The sequence below is a fragment of the Myxine glutinosa genome, chromosome 5 (assembly GCF_964187855.1).
Source record: "Myxine glutinosa chromosome 5, kmMyxGlut1.1, whole genome shotgun sequence".
NCBI classification, from domain to species: Eukaryota; Metazoa; Chordata; class Myxini; order Myxiniformes; family Myxinidae; genus Myxine; species Myxine glutinosa.
The window spans coordinates 210,477,233-210,496,686 of NC_136265.1; the positions used below are offsets into that span (position 1 = coordinate 210,477,233).

The 19,454-nt window shown below is 44.6% G+C and overlaps 1 protein-coding gene across 7 annotated transcripts in view; it reads right to left on the reverse strand.

The window, feature by feature from the left end:
* The window catches only part of EPN2 (epsin 2), a 61,578-nt gene extending 44,877 nt beyond the window's left edge, over positions 1–16,701 (reverse strand). For 2 of the 7 annotated variants that reach the window (XM_068114979.2, XM_068114977.2), the window contains exons 1-6: positions 16,565–16,701; positions 15,655–16,033; positions 7,818–8,184; positions 7,459–7,547; positions 7,133–7,204; positions 2,279–2,353 (exon numbers count right to left, since the gene is read on the reverse strand). In XM_068114979.2, coding sequence (XP_067971080.1) covers positions 2,279–2,353; positions 7,133–7,204; positions 7,459–7,547; positions 7,818–8,184; positions 15,655–15,882 — 831 coding nt within the window. In that variant the 5' untranslated portion in view covers positions 15,883–16,033; positions 16,565–16,701. Of the gene's footprint in view, positions 1–2,278; positions 2,354–7,132; positions 7,205–7,458; positions 7,548–7,817; positions 8,234–15,654; positions 16,034–16,564 lie in introns of all 7 variants that reach the window. The other 5 variants (XM_078779429.1, XM_068114982.2, XM_068114980.2 and 2 more) reach the window with 3 other exon arrangements.
* Positions 16,702–19,454: the final 2,753 nt, after the last annotated feature.

Here is a 19,454-nt window from a genome sequence, read left to right on the forward strand (position 1 = left end):
GGATGTTAAGGATCTCACCGTGTCTTCCACAAAGAGAAGGCGAGCTATCGCCGGCACTCTGAACAAGTTGTGGCCTGGCATGCTCTTCTGCTCTGCCGTTATATACGTCCTCCTCGGCATCTTTTTCCAGAAGAGCCCTGTCTCGTCACAGTTGAAGATTTGCTGGGGGATGTATCCTTCGGCTTCTATCAGTTCGGCAAAAGTTATAATAAAATCTTCAGCTGCCTTCACATCCGAGCTTGCTGCCTCACCATGCCTGACGATGGAGTGAATGCCGGTCCTCTTCTTAAAATTATCAAACCATCCCCGACTGGCTTTGAATGACTTCCGATGCCTCGTCCGTTGATGTTCCCGCCGTCTGCTGCACCAAATCCCCGTAAATGTCTCGTGCCTTCTCACAGATGATGCTCTCGGTCACGGTATCTCCTGCGAGCTGCTTCTCCGTCAACCACACAAACAACAACTTCTCCATCTCTTCATGGACAGAGGTCCGGAGCTTTGAAATAATCTTAACGCCCTTGGCTGGCGTTATAGCCTTTATCGACTCCTTCTGCTTCAAAATCGTACATATCATAGAAGTACTACGATCGTACTGCCTCGCCAAGTCGACAACACGCACACCTCGCTCATGTTTTTCGACGATTACGTGTTTTATATCCAAGCTCGCTCGCTCGTAACTCAGATCTCGGCTCGCATCACAAAGCAAAAAACCGACCGAGCGACGGCTCATATCTCGGAAAACTCGTAATTTGGTGCACTCGTAAGTCAAGGTTTCACTGTACTTACTTTTTCCACATGCGAAATTTGCATTTATGTTCATTTAAATTATCCAATGGACTACAAAATGTAATGTTTCATGATATTTGTGATATTATATCACCTTTATCTATCAATATTGTTGAAATGAAGATCAAATAGCTGTATGTTGAAATATGTTGAAAAAGTCAAAACTTTACATGGGGTGTACTTACTTTTTCACGTGACTGTACATATAATTCAATTGAAACAAAATGAAGGTTTTAAAGGTGGTACAAAAAAAAAATTCCGGACATTTACAGCTGTTGATGCAGCATCTTTTACACTAACTTATTTAGCACGCCACATTAGTTATTCATGCCTGTTGTTTGTAGCCTTTATTAAGTCACTAAAAACAGCAAGTTTCCTGTTTGGAATGATTTTAAATTTTGTTCAACTGCCAGACAGGCCAAAAAATATTATCTCACTCCTCTCTTGCACACGCAATTGGCACAAATTCTGAGCCAAAGCACAGTACTGCTAAACTACAGGTTCGTTTTCTGATTCGCGCTCAAAATACAACATTAAATTGAAATCAAGTTGTTCTTCGATCATAAACGGACTTGTAGACAGACGAACAAAGCAAACCGATTGCTTAGAATCGCTTTTTGTTTCGTGAGCGCAGGGTAATCACGACGAAAGAGTACCAGATTCGGTGGCGTAATGGTTCGAGCGTCCGCTCTGATCTGAGCATGCGAGGTCGGCGGTTCAAACCCCAGCCGATCATACAAAAGACAAAAAATGGTACGTGCTGCTTGGTATCAAAACAAAGGAGGAATATAGTAACCTTTGTTTGAGATGGCCCTCAGTATCAGATAAAACGTTAAAAAAAATTAATTGGTGGGTGACAATTTGCTTCCTGGTTGAAAAGGGTTTGTAATGCAATCTTAGTAAGCCGAATAGTCAATGGTTGTTATTACATTTTTGCCAATACGTTATGTCACATTGTTGATAAAGAGCAAAATACAATTTAACTGGAATCCTAGTTTACCGCACTCAGGACGGTGTAATTACCACAAGTTTCATATCATCTCGTGCAGAGAAAAAGAAAGACAGAATCTTTGCCGTTGAATTTAAAACTCAACTTTTCAACTCAAATCACAACACTCAAGCAAACAAATTGATTTTTGACCGAAAACGCTGCCGGTGGATTAAACTTTGGATCGCAAATATAAAATTATTCAAAATCAATTGTACCATTCCCAACCGGAATTTTAACCCAACCAAACTTTGGAAAAAGGCAGCATGGATTGCCAGAACTCAAAATGCAGCAACATCTTTCCGGCAATTGTTTTTAAAAACATCACACACAGTACACAGCACAAAACAAATCGCATAAAAGGAACGACGTACTCCATGGGGAGGAAGCGACAGAAGAAAAAGAATAGGAGGAAGATAAAAAATGAGTAATCGGCATGATTCGGGCATTTGATTGGGTTATGGTGGAAAAGCGAGTCCATGAATCAGCGAAATAGAGATCTACCTTTGCATGCTCCTCCTTGCTCAAACTGAGTGCAAGCTGGAGCTGCAGGTCGTCCTCTCTCTTGGCCTTCGGATGCTATAAAAGCATTGGAAATGCATTAGCGTGCCAGGGAAGGAGTAGAGGAAGGGAGAGAAGAAGAGGGGGCTGGGGAGGGGGAAGGAAAGAAAAAGAAATACCAAGCAACCCTCTATTTGGGACTTTTCATCAACTTGGGAGTAGAACCCACAAAAACACCAAAGGAGATAACCCACCACAGAGCATTCAAGTGCACCACAAACCGAAGGTGGCTGGTGTGCAATGGCCAAGCAGATTTCGACAGGTTTATATTCCCACATTAATCACCTTTACCCTAATATTAACACCCCAAATATGAAGACAAGAAATGTTCGTTTGCTTTTTTTAACATAACTGGCAGCAGAAATGTAATCAGCTGCTTGTATCTCAAATGTAACCCCTTCCACGAAATAAAAAGGTCCTGCCCCAAGGTCAATAAAAGCAAAGCCAGGACCGATGTCGAGTTTCACTCGACACAATTCCATTCGCACAAGGATGCAATCAACGGCAATTCTCAGGACGAACAAATGCATTTAAAGGCCACGTCTCTTTGGTGGGTAAGCCTTCCACAAAACAACTTGCTTGCTTTTAGGAAACTAACCTCGACAGAATTGCCTTCTCGATAATAAAATAAACAAGGCACACGGGCAACAAGGCTCAAGTGCAAATGGCATGATAAATACGGGTACTTCCCATTTAGATAAGACCAATATTTAAGCTTGAGAAAAAGATACATTACCAATTTGGTGTGAAAATGTGAAGGAAAATGCATGGTTTCCTTAGCTAAGCAAAAAGCTGTTAGTTGTAAAATATCCATCCCCAAGCATCAATAGTTTTTGAAATGTCTTTACTCGAGGCTGGCCTAAAGGTATGCACACTCACCTCCAAGCTATCTGATTGTTTGAATCCAAGCTGTTGGAATTTTGACCAAGCTATAAACTATCACCCTGGTGTTTCACATGCAGAGCGATGCATCGGATGTGTGTGTTGCCCATCGGATACAAACAACAACACAACATGCATTTTAAGGCCATTTTCCCTGCAAGAGCAGGGGTTAGCCTTGCAGTCCCCATGACAATCTTCTCCATTTTGCCCTATTTTCTGCATCTCTCCTTGTTAACCCCCTTGCCCGCATGTCTTCTTCCACCGTCTTTAGCCAAGTCTTTCTCGGTCTTCCCTGTCCTCTACTTCCTTCTACATTCATTTCCATCACTCTTCTCAAACAGTCACTTTCATCCTTCCTCAACACATGACCAAACCATCTCAACCTGTTCCTCTTCACAGCATCAATCACAGGCTCTATTCCCATCATCTTTCGCAATTCATCATTTGTCTTCCTCTCTCTCAGCGACACTCCGCACATCCACCGAACCATTCGCATTTCCACCCTTTCCAGCCTTCGTTGCTGCTCTACATTCATGACCCATGTCTCGCTCCCATAAATCATAACACTTCTCACACATGCAGCATACACCTTTCCCTTCAGCTTCAACGACACTCCCCTCATCAGCACGCCACTCAGTTCCCGAAACTTCTTCCATGCACATCTCACTCGAGCAACCGTTGCCGAGTCTGATCCACCTTCTCCATTCAGCATGTCTCCGAGATAGCAAAATGTTTTCACACCTTCCAGCTTCACGCCGTCTCCAAGATCCAACTCAACATTTCCTCCATCTGCAGCTCCCTCTGTGCACACCTTACATTTGAATGTAGCTGCCACACTGGATAATGGCCCTCTCAGACCACTACATTTTTGATGAACCCACTCAGCGCACATTGTACATTGAATGGAGTTCACTCCGACACCCTTCCTGCACACAGCACAGGGCCACTTCCCAGTTCTTTCCACCTCACCACATGCTTTACCACTTGCCATCACCTTCGTCTTTCCTATATTCACCTTCAGACCTTTTGTCTCCATACTTTCCTTCCACTTGTTCATCTTTTCCTTCAGTCCATCCATACTTTCCGCAATCAACACCAGATAATCTGCATACAACAACTCCCACGGTAAACCCTCCTTTACGGTCTGAGCCAGCACCTCCATCACAGCTACAAATAGTAGTGGACTTAGTACCGACCCCTGATGCTCAAACTCACCACTGTTCCCGTCCTTCGTCCTTACAGCTGTGCGCACTCTTTTGTACATTGCCATCACAACTCTGATCAACCATTCCTCCACTTCTAACTTCCTCAATGCCCATGTCAATACTTTGCATGGACCAATTTTGACCAAGCTATAAACTATCACCCTGGTGTTTCACATGCAGAGCGATGCATCGGATGTGTGTGTTGCCCATCGGATGGACGTCAAATATCCCATGGTGCCCTTCACAAAGAGTAGGCGAGCTATCGCCAAGACCATGCATATATTACAAATTCATACACCCTCGACGAAGTATCCTGCGTTGGAGTGGTGACTATTGTAACCCCGAGCAACGAAACTGCTTTGGCAGAACAGACGCTCTGTATAGAGAATTTGCTTCACGTCATTTCACGAGCGATACTTAAGGGTTTACTGGAGCAAAGGGTGGGGGGATTAAATCTCTACAACCTCAATCGTGTGACCCGAAGCCCTCCTGTCAAGTTTGGTAGGGATTGGATAAGTTCATTACTGAATGCATCTCAGACAGACAGACAGAAGATGGTCAGATAATCAAGTTGCATATTTTAAGTACGATCGCGGTCAACCTCTTATGTACAAATTTAGTTCCTGTGGCGTATAATTTCGACCAATCGCGGTTTTCGAGATGAGTTGTGCCAGTTATCTTGCACCACAAGCCTTTTTGTTATTTCTCACGCACCGTTACGAGTGTAAAACAATGGGAAAAAAGTGATTTGTGTTAACCGTTTCAACTTTACACATATAATTGTAAATCATCGGCACTACTGCAGTGCAGGTGGCAACTGAGACACGCAGTGCATATTGTACTGTACCAGTCTCCGTGTCAACAACACGTTCCATTGAATCGTAATCACTTCCCTCGTTTTCGGTAATTATTGCCCTTGATGAAACCATGGATCCCAACAGGAAAACTTGCTAGTGGTGAATCAAGCGCAAAAAAGTCGAGGAAAGTGACGTCTGTTACTCAAAGTGGAGGTTTTTGACAAGAGTGCGAGGCAAAAGGGCATTTATTTCATGCAAAATCGAAGATTTTTCCAAGTATATTGGTCGGTTGCGTTTGTTATTCTGTTTGTCTGTCTCTCGCCTACAGGTCACAATTCCAAACTGATCGTGATGAAACTTCACCAAGTTGTAGATGTCGTCACAACTGAGAAGCCTATTGATTGAGGTCAAAGGTCATCTGGAGGTCCGATTTCTAAAATCGTCATTTTTAATCCGATTGACTTGAAAATAGAACAGCACTTGCACATTGATTCAATAAATAGAGAAACCAACTATTTTTGAGGTCAAATTATCAAAGTTCAACTCAAGGTCAAACTTCCAAAATCATCAATTCTCATCTGAAAAACTATTTTCATGCTATAGACTTGAAAATAGAACAGCATTTGCACATCGTCACTAAATAGGGAAACCAACTATTTGAGGGCAAAAGGTCAAAGGTCAACTCAAGGTCAAACTTCCAAAATCAAATTTCATCTGAAAAAAATCGTCACTTTTCATCCTATTGACCTGAACTTTGATCAAGATCAAGAACAGCAGACTTCATCAAAAAGCCAATTTATATTTATTTTACATGTTATTTCAATTGTGATGTTTATTTTTGGCTGCCGCCAACCTTCCTCCATATTTTCTCAAAGCCCAGGAACCTAACCCCTTTACTATCATACTAACTTGGTTTGAATGATAGCAGTTTTCAATATCAAGGCATCTACAAGGAACGTAACCCCCACAATGCTTAAAGGGTTTACTGTACTACAAACTAATGCACATGCATGTGAAATAACATTTGTAACTAAGAACCAACTGCATTTTACCAAATGCTCAAATAGGTTAAAGTCACACAATACAATGTAATGGTAAACCAGGTTGTGCTGGAGATTACAGTAATTGTGGCAAGAAATAATAATTGGAAACTACAGCACTTACAGCTACGTAAACATTAAAAACTAGAGGTTCCAGGGAACCTGAACTCAACTGGTCTATATCAATATGGTTAGAATATGCATAATAGAACCACAAACTATATAGTTTATATGTGCGTTTATATGTGTGTTTTCAAATATCTTTAAGTGGCAAAAGGCACAAGTTTCATCAAATTTTATCAGTATTTGTGACTTTTAGAGCTAGGAAGTCATCCAAACTGATGTTTATGGGTCAAGTCATGTCATAGGTCATGACGAGGTCATTTTTCGGACATCGTCAAAACCTGTAATATATGTGTTGAGGTTTGTTACATACTGTCTACACAGGTTCAGCCTTCTAGCTACATTAGGAAGTACCAGATTGACAAAAATTGATTTTTCAACATGGCCGCCCTGTCGCGCCCATTTTTGGGCATGCAACGCCCAAATGCAATCCCAAACTAGTTTATGTCTTAAAGATGCTGCATAACAAGTTCCATCCAATTTGATCAATATTTGTGACTTTTAGAGCGTAGACGTCGAATTGTTTAGACGACAGACAGACAGACAGACGACGGACACTGGGTGTCGACAAAAACTCAGCTGGACATAGTCCAGTTGAGTTAATAATCAAGTTTTACAAAAAGAATTTTAAAAATATATATTTTAAAAATCAGGCTTGAGATGAGAGAGAGAGCGAGACAGCGAGAGAGAGAGAAAAAAAGTTAGACAAAAACTAGGCCATCTTGGCAGAATGAATACAGAAACACATGCCTGCTTCTTGCTGGCATTGAAGCTTGGCTTTTTCTCCACCTTTGGCTCTTCTTGGCTCGAGGAAGGAAGAGTCTGCAAGTTAAGGCCACACTTCAGTTTCCAAACACAACGGCACAGTAACAACACGATAGTCTGCAGAACTGGACAACAGCATATTGATCAACATGCAGTCACACATAACAAGGAAGCGAAGCATTAAAGAATTGCATCATCTGAAATTCGACATCCTGAGACACCAAGCAAATAGGCATTGCGAGGATGAAGGAATGTGCGATTGAGATCGGAAGGGAGATAGGTGACGACCCACTAATGAGAGATCACTTTACCTGCTCTGCCTCCTCACGACTCATGGCAAGCGCAAGCTGAAGCTGCAGCTCCTCTTCACCACTCGTCTGGGGTCGGGCCTGCTCCAAATCTGAGGAGATGGGAGAGGTAGCTGCAGGAAGGTTGCAGGTAGGAAGCGATAGGGTAGGAACAGAATCTCCAGATAATGCAACCCGAGGAGAAATTTACGACGGCACATTTTTGAACCCGAGATGAACTTCGACACACAGACTGCTTAAAAGAGCAAAAACACAATTTACAATCAAGACAGTCTTCAGCCGAAAATTGTTTTTTGTTTCCTTCATTTGTTTGGCAAGCACACAAACACGGCGGCAACAGTTTGCTGTCACACATGACTCACAGCCATGGTAGGATGCCGGCGAGCCACCAGCCTTCCCATACTCGTCTGAGTAGCTGGTTGAAAGGTTCGGCTGGCTCGATCCACGACCAAAGGTCACTCGATTGTTGCTGCCCATGCCCGTCGCACCTTGTGCAAGGCGTTCCTTAGTTTTCATGGCGTGTTCCCGTTCCGAGCGCAGACGCTCCTCATCTCGGAGGAGTGCCACGAGTTGCTTGGACTTCTCACGCACGTTGACGCCTTGGTCCTTGCTATCTCGATCAACGTACTGGAAGTCTTTGAGAGTCTGGATCGCATATATGTTTTCCTTGCATTGCTGTGCAACGCGATCCGAGCCTGTCTTGATGAGGTAATCCAGCAGCGTTAAGGCCTGGGAGGCACGTAGAGTCATACTTGCTGAGCCACTTCAGCTACGAGAGCTGCAAAATCCAGAACACCTTTTACAGTTTTACATGCTAATATAAATTTACCTTATTCAACAAAAAGACAGAACATAGTTCTTGAAAAAATGATAACCATGTCAATATTTTCAGCTCTCAAAAAAACATAGTATGATGTCATGTCATTGTACCGATTCTCTTGTGTAAGAAAAGGTGTGGTGGAGGTGGGTGAGGAACTTCAGAACTTTTGAATTGATATCTGTGGGTTTAAGCCCGAAAACGAATATATCTATATTATAATAGGCTATGGTGATTCTGTCTGTCTGTCTGTCTGGGGGTGTGGCTTCCTCCGTTTACAGAGTAGCTCCACCCATTCTTGGAGAGGCTTCATGTAAACAAATATCCACCATTTTATTAACTCGAATAGCTTTGAGGCCTGTTTTGTTAGGCCCGTGCTGTCTTTCTCTCTCACACAGGTTTATTTCAACTCTAATTCGATATATCATTTCATTTTTAACAGTCGCTAACATAGTTTTAGACTGGTTGAAAAAAAACGGGAGGAGAATCCCATGAAAGTTTCCATTTATGGAACGAAATGATTTCTCAAAGGCCTGTAAACTAAAGCCCATTCATTGAGTCACCTTCACGATTTTATCTCAAATTCACCATCTGATTTTATTTTTATCGATGGTTTTAGACTCGGTGTCAGAAATAATTGAGAACATTCACGCACACACGGGAAAATGCAGAGATATATTTTTTAAAATCGCGCCACGATGACACACGAAAATACACCGCCTAAAATAACAGTCGGGGAAAATGTCGACATATATTAAAAATTCGCTTTTTCTTTTCCGTTAAGATATATTACTTTTACTTTTGATGACAGTCGTCATAAAACGACATATATTTCTTCGTTCTTATTTCATTCAACATTATTATCCGGAAGTAAAAACTAAAATATGTTTCAGGAAATTACCGAGAGATATTTCTTAGTTTTTTTATTAGTTATGTGCGCATACACTTTAAATAGGTTTATTTGAAATCTTTAATTTTCACAATGTAATTTACTTTCCATTTGTCATTTGAAGATTATGAGACACTTCCTCTTGAGGATCGTGACAATTCATGCGTTGCGTGGAAACTTCCATTTCCAAAATGAATGAGACGGGAGAGGAGCGAGCAGCGAGGCGTTGGAGAGTGGGGAACGAGGGGTTGGAGAGCGAGGAGCTCGGGGTTGGAGAGCAAGGAGCGAGGGGTTGGAGAGCAAGGAGCGAGGGGTTGGAGAGTGAGGAGCGAGGGGTTGGAGAGCGAGGAGTTGGAGAGCGAGGAGTTAGGGGTTGGACAGCGAGGAGCTAGGGGTTGGAGAGCGAGGAGCTAGGGGTTGGAGAGCGAGGAGCTAGGGGTTGGAGAGGAGCGAGGAGCTAGGGGTTGGAGAGGAGCGAGAAATTGGAGTGAGGAGTTGGAGAGTGAGGAGAGAGGGGTTGGAGTGTGAGGGGCGAGGAGCGAGGGGTTGGAGAGCTCGGAGCTCGGGGTTGGAGAGCTCGGAGCTCGGGGTTGGAGAGCAAGGAGCTCGGGGTTGGAGAGCAAGGAGCTCGGGGTTGGAGAGCAAGGAGCTCGGGGTTGGAGAGCAAGGAGCTCGGGGTTGGAGAGCAAGGAGCTCGGGGTTGGAGAGCAAGGAGCTCGGAGTTGGAGAGCGAGGAGTTGGAGAGTGAGGAGCGAGGAGTGGATAGCGAGGAGTTCGGGGTTGGAGAGCGAGGGGTTGGAGAGCGAGGGGTTGGAGAGCGAGGGGTTGGAGAGCGAGGGGTTGGAGAGCGAGGGGTTGGAGAGCGAGGGGTTGGAGAGCGAGGGGTTGGAGAGCGAGGGGTTGGAGAGCGAGGGGTTGGAGAGCGAGGAGCTCGGCGTTGGAGAGCAAGGTGCGAGAAGTTGGAGAGCAAGGAGCGAGGGGTTGGAGAGCGAGGAACGAGGGGTTGGAGAGCGTGGAGCGAGGGGTTGGAGAGCGTGGAGCGAGGGGTTGGAGAGCGAGGAGCGATGGGGTTGGAGAGTGAGGGGCGAGGGGTTGGAGAGCGAGGGGCGAGGGGTTGGAGAGTGAGGAGCGAGGAGTTGGAGAGCGCGGAGCTAGGGGTTGGAGAGCGAGGAGCTAGGGGTTGGAGAGCGAGGAGCTAGGGGTTGGAGAGCGAGGATCTAGGGGTTGGGGAGTGAGGAGCTAGGGATTGGAGAGTGAGGGGCTCGGGGTTGGAGAGGCGCGAGAAATTGGAGAGGAGTGAGGGGTTGGAGAGTGAGGAGCGAGGGGTTGGAGAGCGAGGAGTCAGAGTGAGGAGCTAGGGGTTGGAGAGGAGCGAGAAATTGGAGAGCGAGGAGTTGGAGAGCGAGGAGTTGGAGAGCGAGGAGTGAGGGGTTGGAGAGTGAGGAGCGAGGGGTTGGAGTGTGAGGGGCGAGGGGTTGGAGAGTGAGGAGAGAGGGGGTGGAGAGACGGGTTGGAGAGTGAGGAGTTGGAGAGCGAGGAGCGTGGGGTTGGATAGCGTGGAGCTAGGGGTTGGATAGCGTGGAGCTAGGGGTTGGAGAGCGTGAAGCTAGGGGTTGGAGAGCGAGGAGCTCGGGGTTGAAGAGCGAGGAGCTAGGGGTTGGAGAGCGAGGGGCTAGAGGTTGGAGAGCGAGAAGCTAAGGGTTGGAGAGCGAGGAGCTAGGGGTTGGAGAGCGAGGAGCTAGGGGTTGGAGAGCGAGGAGCTAGGGGTTGGAGAGCGAGGAGCTAGGGGTTGGAGAGCGAGGAGCTAGGGGTTGGAGAGCGAGGAGCTAGGGGTTGGAGAGCGAGGAGCTAGGGGTTGGAGAGTGAGGAGCAAGGAGTTGGAGAGTGAGGGACGATTGGAGTGGAGATTGAGGAGCGATTGGAGAGGAGAGTGAGGAGCGATTGGAGCGGAGTGTGAGGGATTGGAGAGGAGTGTGAGGGATTGGAGAGGAGTGTGAGGGATTGGAGAGGAGTGTGAGGGATTGGAGAGGAGTGTGAGGGATTGGAGAGGAGTGTGAGGGATTGGAGAGGAGTGTGAGGGATTGGAGAGGAGTGTGAGGAAGTATTGGAGAGGAGTGTGAGGAAGTATTGGGGAGGAGTGTGAGGAGGTATTGGAGGGGAGTGTGAGGAGTAGTGGGATTGGAGAGGTGTGAGGGTGGAGAAAGGAGAGTGTCAGGTGGGGAGGAGTGAGGAGTCACATATGCGAAATAAATAAATTGTGTTCATTACACCATTTCTGGATCTGATGAATTCCCAGTAACCATTTTGTAAAATTTAATGTGCAGCATCTAAATCAAGATGCCCAAATGTCACACACGTCCATGCCCGTGGGATTCCCATGGGTGACCCCACTAGTAATCTCTATAAGAGCAGAGTACAATAGGGATCTAGAGCAAAGTAGTTGGCACGCCATTGTAAATCCCCATGCTCCCCACCTAAACCACTGTTCAAAGATAGGAAAATGTTCCGCTAGGAGTGACCCAATATTTTCTAGTATTTAACCTCTTGACCTTGTCCCAGGGGGAAGGGATAAAATGATACCGCCCCCACACCTTCTTGCCATGTGGTGATCATTTGGTCTGTTGAGGCCAAATAAAAGCAAGCCTTTCACTTCATCGACAAGCTGTATAATTACCTCTGCCACGGAAGGTGGATGGAAGTTATGTTTTCACCGCTGTCTGTCTGTTTGTTACTTGCAAAATCGAAGATTTTTCAAGTATATTGGTCGGTTGTGTTTGTTATTCTGTCTGTCAGTTTGTTTGACACCGGCCTACAGGTCACAATTCTAAACCGAGCGCCGTTAAACTTCACCAAGCTGTAGAGGGCGTCACAATTGAGAAGCCTATTGATTGAGGGGTTATCTGGAGGTCAAATTTCTTAAATCGCCATTTTAAAATCTGATTCATCATTCATATTTCATTCATATTCATTCATATTCATCAATCATAATCATATCATATTCATCATTGATTCATATTCATTTTAATCTAATTGATTTGAAAATGGAACAGCATTTGTATATCGAGTCAATAAATTGGGAAATTAACTATTTGAGGTCAAAAGGTCACAGGGCAACTCAAGGTCAAATTTCCAAAATCATCAATTTTCATCTGAAAAAAACCCATCAATTTTCATCCAATTGACTTGGAAATTGAACAGCATTTGCACATCGAGTCACTAAATTGGGAAACCAACTATTTTTGAGGTAAAAAGATCAAACGTCAACTCAAGGTCAAACTTCCAAAATCATCAATTTTAATCTAAAAATCATCACTTTTCATCCTATTTACCCGAGCTTTGATCAAGATCGTCAATTTTTGTCTTGATGAAATGGACAATTTGATGGATCAATAGCAACCTTTTTCTTGGGGGGGGGGGGGGGGGGAATTTTGCAAGTATCGTGCTCTGCATGACGTCTTCTTGTTACTTGTATGTTGGTTGGTTGGTGTGTCTGTCTGTTTGTTTGTTTGTGCGCAGTACTACGTCTATATCGTTGCACATAGCATCGCCATACTTTACACACATATTTGCCTTGCCCTGGAATAGACTGTGCCCAATTTTTAACTCTAGGCCCAAGGCCTCAATTATAACCACCTTTAGAGGCCATTTTCCCCCGCTAAGCGGGGGTTGGCCTTTTTCAGGCACCGTGGTTGTTGTTGTTTTTTGGTCCCCTTTTTGAAGCAATGTTTTACGGCCGGATGCCCTTCCTGCCGCCAACCCTGTTTGTCGACTTTTACGACAAACAGGGAATTACCAGTGCACTGGTACTCAATTAGCCGACCTCGGAAGGATGACAGGCTGAGTCAACCCCCTGGCGTTAATTCAGTGATCGACCGGGATTCGAACCCAGGATCCTAAGCCGGTACCCTCGCAGCTAGCCCAACACCAAGGCCTCAATTATGATGTCATAATTCGATAATTCAACAAGTACAAAACTTCATCCAATCAAGATGCAATTTCTTGAGCGCCATGTCGACAAACTGGTGGAGAAAAAAAATTAATGATGACGTCGTTGGTCACGTGGTTCGGCCGCCATCTTGGAAAAACCGAAAAACATGATCCAAAAAGGCCGATAAAAAGTACATTCCGGCAAGTCCTTGGTCTCTGGCCGATTTTTCATTTGTTTGTCTGACTGTGAACAAGATATCTCAAAAAGTTGTGGATGGCTTCGGGCGAAATTTGGCAGAGAGGTAGTGTACGTGACAAGGACGAAATGATTCGATTTTGGTGAAGGTCCAGATTCGGATCCAGCTAGTAGAATTTTAAAATGATTCTTCACCATTGGGAGATGGGGCCAAATATGATACATAGCAGGATATCTCAAAAAGTTGGACGGATTTGGACAAAACCTGGTGGACAGTTTGTGTGTATGACAAGGACAAATAGATTCCATTTTGGTGAAGATCTAAATATGGATTTGCATGCGAGAGTTATTTAATTTTTAAGTGATTCTTCACCATTGAGATATGGGGTGCAAAGCGATATATAGCACGACATTAAAAAAAGTTATGGACGAGTTATGACTAAACTTGGTGGATGAGTTTGTCAGGTGACAAGAACAAGCCGATTAGATTTTGGTTCAGGTCAAAATCCAGATCCGGCCTATCAGGGGGATATACATCGTAAACTGTTCAGCCTGGAGGAGGTATGCGCTCCACTGAGTGCAGTTCTAGTTTCAGCTGTATTTGGACTCGAGGGTTATCTATCACGGCGGTTGCAAAAACACACGTGTGCACGCACACTTTAGGAAGCAAAGGTTAACATCAAATCACAGGAATCAAAGGTTAAATGATAAGAACTAGAAACAGCTGACTTGCCCAAACCTACGAGGTAATCACAAACATGACACGTCTCACTTTTCGAATAATGAACACTCTTGTTCCAAGACGTTTTACACCTACACTAATTAACATGACGTTATAGTGGCATGCACAAAAAAATGATCTCATGGGAACAATTAGTCAGTCAACGGCTCCGGGAGGTGCTTCTATTTCTGAAATGCATCTCGGAAAGAACAAAAGTAGAGAACGAAGGAAGGTGGGCATGGGGCCAGACCAAAACAAACATTCTGAAAAAGACGACAGATAATTGAGGGCGTGTGGAGGCATTACAAAAGCGAGGGGCGTATGGGGGCATTACAAAAGCGAGTTTCACCACCGGTAAGCCGAAATCGGTAAGCACATCGTCGCTGAGCTCCAGGATGTCTGCAAATTGAAAACGGAAATCACTCAATTATAAAAACAAAAACCAATGGTTATAATGCATCGTTGTACAGGAAATCATTCAGTTGGTGGTTATCACTAATCAAGTGTATCTTCATTTCAGCTTTGGGAGAGTTCGCGGCACGATGCCAAGCTGTGAGTTGGAGGGGAAGGTGGGGTTCACTTCGACGTTACCCTCCCTCCAATCACCTGAATCGTTCCATCAGACTCGGCGGTGTCACAGTTAGAGCGTCCATTCTGATTCTGGGAAGTCGGCGGTTCAAATTCCAGCTGAGTCATTCCAAAGACTGAAAAATGGTACTGCTGCTTCCGCTGCTTCCTAGCTCGATGCTCGGCATTTAAAAGCACAAGAGCATTCACAATCCCCATTGGTTGGTATCCATGGGGGAGGATGACATTCAGCCTTGGAGTGCAGCAATAAAGATGTCGCTGGTACGCAGACTACCCTGGAGAGTGACTGCACTTCCCCCAAGCTCAGTGGGGGTGTCTGTCTTGTTTAACAGTTTTGCGCTCGAGTATTTGTCGGTATGACCGTGTGCGTGTGTGCGTGTGTGTGTGTGTGAGCTCCACGACGAAGCTTACTTAGATCCTGTAATAAATTAAAATAAAAAAAGGACTGTGTATGTATATATGAGTGAATGTGTGTATATATGTATAAAGGTATATACAAGTATGTATGAATGTATGTATTTTTTGTATGTATGTGTATATATATATATATATATGCAAGTTTGTATGTAGTATTATGATGCATTGTATTGATTTTCTAATCCGAAACAACGTCGATATGACCGGTGGCAATCAGAACCAAGAAATGCCAACGACACCTTTTCATTTTAGCATCGAACACACAACACCCGATTCTAAACACGAGTATGTCACGCCAGAACATGCACAGATTGCTCATCTTAAAGAGATTTGCAGTCCAAAAGGTCAAAGTTCATACATTTTGGAAATTGCAGAATTGGCCACGTTCAAGACACATAATATACAATTTTCAATACACACACACACACACACACACACACACACACACACACACACACACACACACACACACACACACACACACACACACACACACACACACACACACACACACACACACACACACACACACACACACACACACACCCTACACACCTACACACACACCCCTACACACCTACACACACACACACACACACCCCTCCCTACACACACACACCCCTACACACACACACCACCCCTACCTTGTAAACATGTCGCCAATTCTTCCCATGGTCATTCAAACGTTTCCAGATCATGCTCATAATTTCAGAAAAGGCCACGTTGTTGTAAGTGAGGTCGGCGATCTCTGACATGAGCGAACTCGAAGGTCCCCAAGGGTCGTTTGACGTCGCCTCGCGAACTTTCACCTCGGCCTCCGAGAAGTTATTGACGATGTTCTTCATCTGACGACGCAACGACGAAGTAGCCATGGTGGCGGTGGTGGAAGTTACACGACCTCAGAGCAAGACCTCGCAGTGAACGTCGGTCAGCCGAAGGTGTGGCGCCCCGGAACCCTCCACAGCGGGCGACCTTCTCGCACCGACGCCTTCTCGGTCGCCACCAAGGTGCTCGGGTTACCAACTGTGACGCAAGGAAATCACACGTCACAAGGAAGTCACACGTCACACCTTCACACTCCCAACTTTAGGCAATTGCAAGAACTTGCATATAAACACACAAACTTCACACGAATGGGAGCACAGGCCTATCTGATGGGTTAGACCTTTTCAGGTTTCCAGCAAGAACAGTAAATCTGCTATTTGGTTCTTCTTTAGAAATGACAGCAGACTAACTGACAGCTAAGAAGAAGAAGCAGAAGAGGAAGAAGAAAAATCTCAACTAATCCGAAGCAAGTTACTCGTAAAAGTGGAACCTAAGACTCTAAATATAAGATGAGGTATTTTATGAAGGCAGTAACGATCTATTACTGTTAGTATGAGCATCGACCTTGGACATCGTTTACCAAGAGACGTGTCGATCGGGAGATACAAAAAGAAGCAACGAAGCGCCCGGGCCAAAGCAGGCCTGAGGTATCTGAGCACCCGAGGACACGCACTATGGGACAGAAAACGAGCCCTTGTTGAAAGAAGCGATAAAAGGGGGGTCTCAAACCTCTTCATCACTTGCAGGCGCTCAGCACCTCTGAAACAGCAAGCAACCGGGCGGCGGCGGATCGCGCAAGATGGCGGCCGGCCGTCCCCATGGTGTCTTCAACTGGGCGGTGTATAGGGGGAGGAAAAATCTTATGGAGTTTTGAAAAAGGTAAAACGATGACTCACAAACCCTTGGTATCACTTCAGGTGAATGTATTACGATTAAAATTCATGACATCACATGACATTTGGCTTTCTTTCAATTGGTCTTCTGTTGAAACGTAAGAATCCGCTGTGTCGTTCCACAAACTCCCCCCTTCCCTCACGGCTCATTTGGTTCATTCCGAGATTCTTCTTCATCCTCGGCCAATAATCACACCCTTCCTTAATGCAAATGATGTAAGACGGATCAAACCGCACTTCCTGAACTTTAAAAATCAGGATTTTAATAAAGTTTTCCGTGGATTGTATCTGCAATGGTATTTTCGCTGGAATAAATGTTGTATTCGAATTAACAGTATCGATCGTCCGCCAGGAGGCTTTAAATCCCCACAAGACTAAAGCAATTCCAGACAGAAAAACGATTCTATCCACCTCAGAACTATGGAAGCTCCTGCCATGATTTGGGGTCTACGGAGCTCACACGATGAAAACAAATCCCATAGTCCCGGTCCTCGTGATTCTGATCAGTGACGTAAGTCGTAACGCCATTCGTGACGCAATTCGATTGTGATCGCATAAGATCGAAATTATGACGTAATATAAAACCGCCTCGTATCAGATAACATCGGATTGGATAATGAAGAACCAAGCCGTTCATTTCCAAGGCCGGGGATTTAAAACGCCAACTTTGAAAACAAAACTCAGGCACCGTTAACCCATGAATGCCTGGATTGGAGAAGAGTGCGACAACGTACGCACGTCAGACGGCGTTCATTTAACATGTGCGGATTTTTCTAGCCGGCAAAACAGCATATAGCGTATACAATACCGTAATATATTACAATAAAAAATTGCATTTGAAAAAAATTTTTGGTTTGTTTTGGTGACGTGCAACATTTGGTGGTGACGTCACAAATGTTCGTAATCCAATGGGGTCGAGAGGAAATCTTCGCATTCGTCTCAACCACAACACACGTGTCAATTGATGTCATTATCGTTGCAACACTGGATCGAATGAGATGCAAGAAAAACGATAAGTGAAAGTGGAAAATGGGCAAATTAGGAAATTTATGAATGAGTGTTTCTGCATCATCTTTAAATATAAAGGAAACAGTTGGGTCATTGCAAGGAAACCCTAAAGTGCAAACTATATTAGCAATTCCACATTTTATGGAAATAGTGTTAAAACTAGCTGAAACCCGTGGAACATCCACGGAAGGGAGGATGTGGTGTATGGATCTAGTGTACCATTATGGATGGCATAGGGGATAGATGGTAAATCCATTAGTGCCGTGGGCATCGGGTCACTGGGTGGCGGGTGCGGCGTAAAAGGGATAACATTAACAAAGTCGAGTCCTTACGCTATTATTATATAGATACTCCCCGTCGATGTGCTTCTGTGGTAATCGCGAATATGACTCACATACACGGTCACAGTGCCTGACGCCACTGTGACCGTGTTTTGATTAATAAATCTACGAGTCACAAAACACGAACCGAACTCACCTCAAGCAGTAAAAAGGTGCAAATCGCTCCTAGAAACCACCTCATCTCTTCAGACCTCAACACACCTCGATAAGTGACGGCAGCGCTCATGGGATCTTCTTCTTCCGTTAAGCTCCAATTTTTTCTCTTTAAGTTAAGTCCAATCAGTCCTCTCTGCTCGAAGTGCTCAGGCCATGCCTTCCCGCTCTCATACTTTTATTTCCTTCGGTGTAGAAAGAGATTGACATATCGTTCGTCTGTTTTCAGCTCGTTATCTTTAAGCTTCCTTACGTCTCGCCACCTGCTACACCTCTCTGAGTTACGAGGATTTATGCAACGCACCCCGAGTATCGCAACGTCACTCCATTTAACTTTATTAAAATGACGATAAAGACGTTTCCTTATATATCCTAATTTAAAATGTTCAAGGGAATAAAAAGACCATTTGGTTCACACCACCCATGTTCACACCACTCGACTGTCCAATCAGCCGACGGCTCGCTTCGCCTTCGTCCAGCAGACGCCAATACGATGGCGTCGTAAGATGGCGTCGTATCGGCAGTTAATCGGATGCTTTTGGGCCCCAACGTCGACTAATTCAGATTTTTCGAGTATGTCTATACGTGATAAACAAAGAGCGCGGTTCGTAGATTGTAAATTCATTAGTGCCGTGGGCATCGGGTCACTGGGTGCGGCGTAAAAGGGATAACAAAGTCGAGTCCATACGGTATTATTATATAGATAATAATGACGTAAATAAATGAGCATTCCAAGAAAATTACGTTTCCATTAGGATTTCAGGTTTTTCATCGTCACAAACGAGTTCAAGCGTCGTCAATAGGTACAAGTCAAACACGTAACCAAAATGTGACGTCATACCGAACAAGCTTACACAATCCAGAGTGATCAGTCAGACTACAGACATGTTAAACAGGTAAAATGTGAGCAATGTTTCATCCTTCCACCAGCTCCTCACATCATCCTTCCCATTCTCCTGCTCTGCAATACATTTCACTGCATTCACGTGTCCCAACTTTTTTTCCTTCTTTCCTCTCCCCCACCCTGTGCTTTGTCCACATAATCTATACCATAACAGATTGTTATGCCGTTTGTCTGTCTGTGTGTCACCATTTTTCTCAGATGGCCCAATGGAACTGGGTCAAACTTTCAGAGGTTCATCAATGAGTACGTGGAAGTGTTTTGGGCAAAAAAAAAGTTTTGAAATTTTAGAAAATAAGGGGAGTGGCTTTTGTGCTAATTAA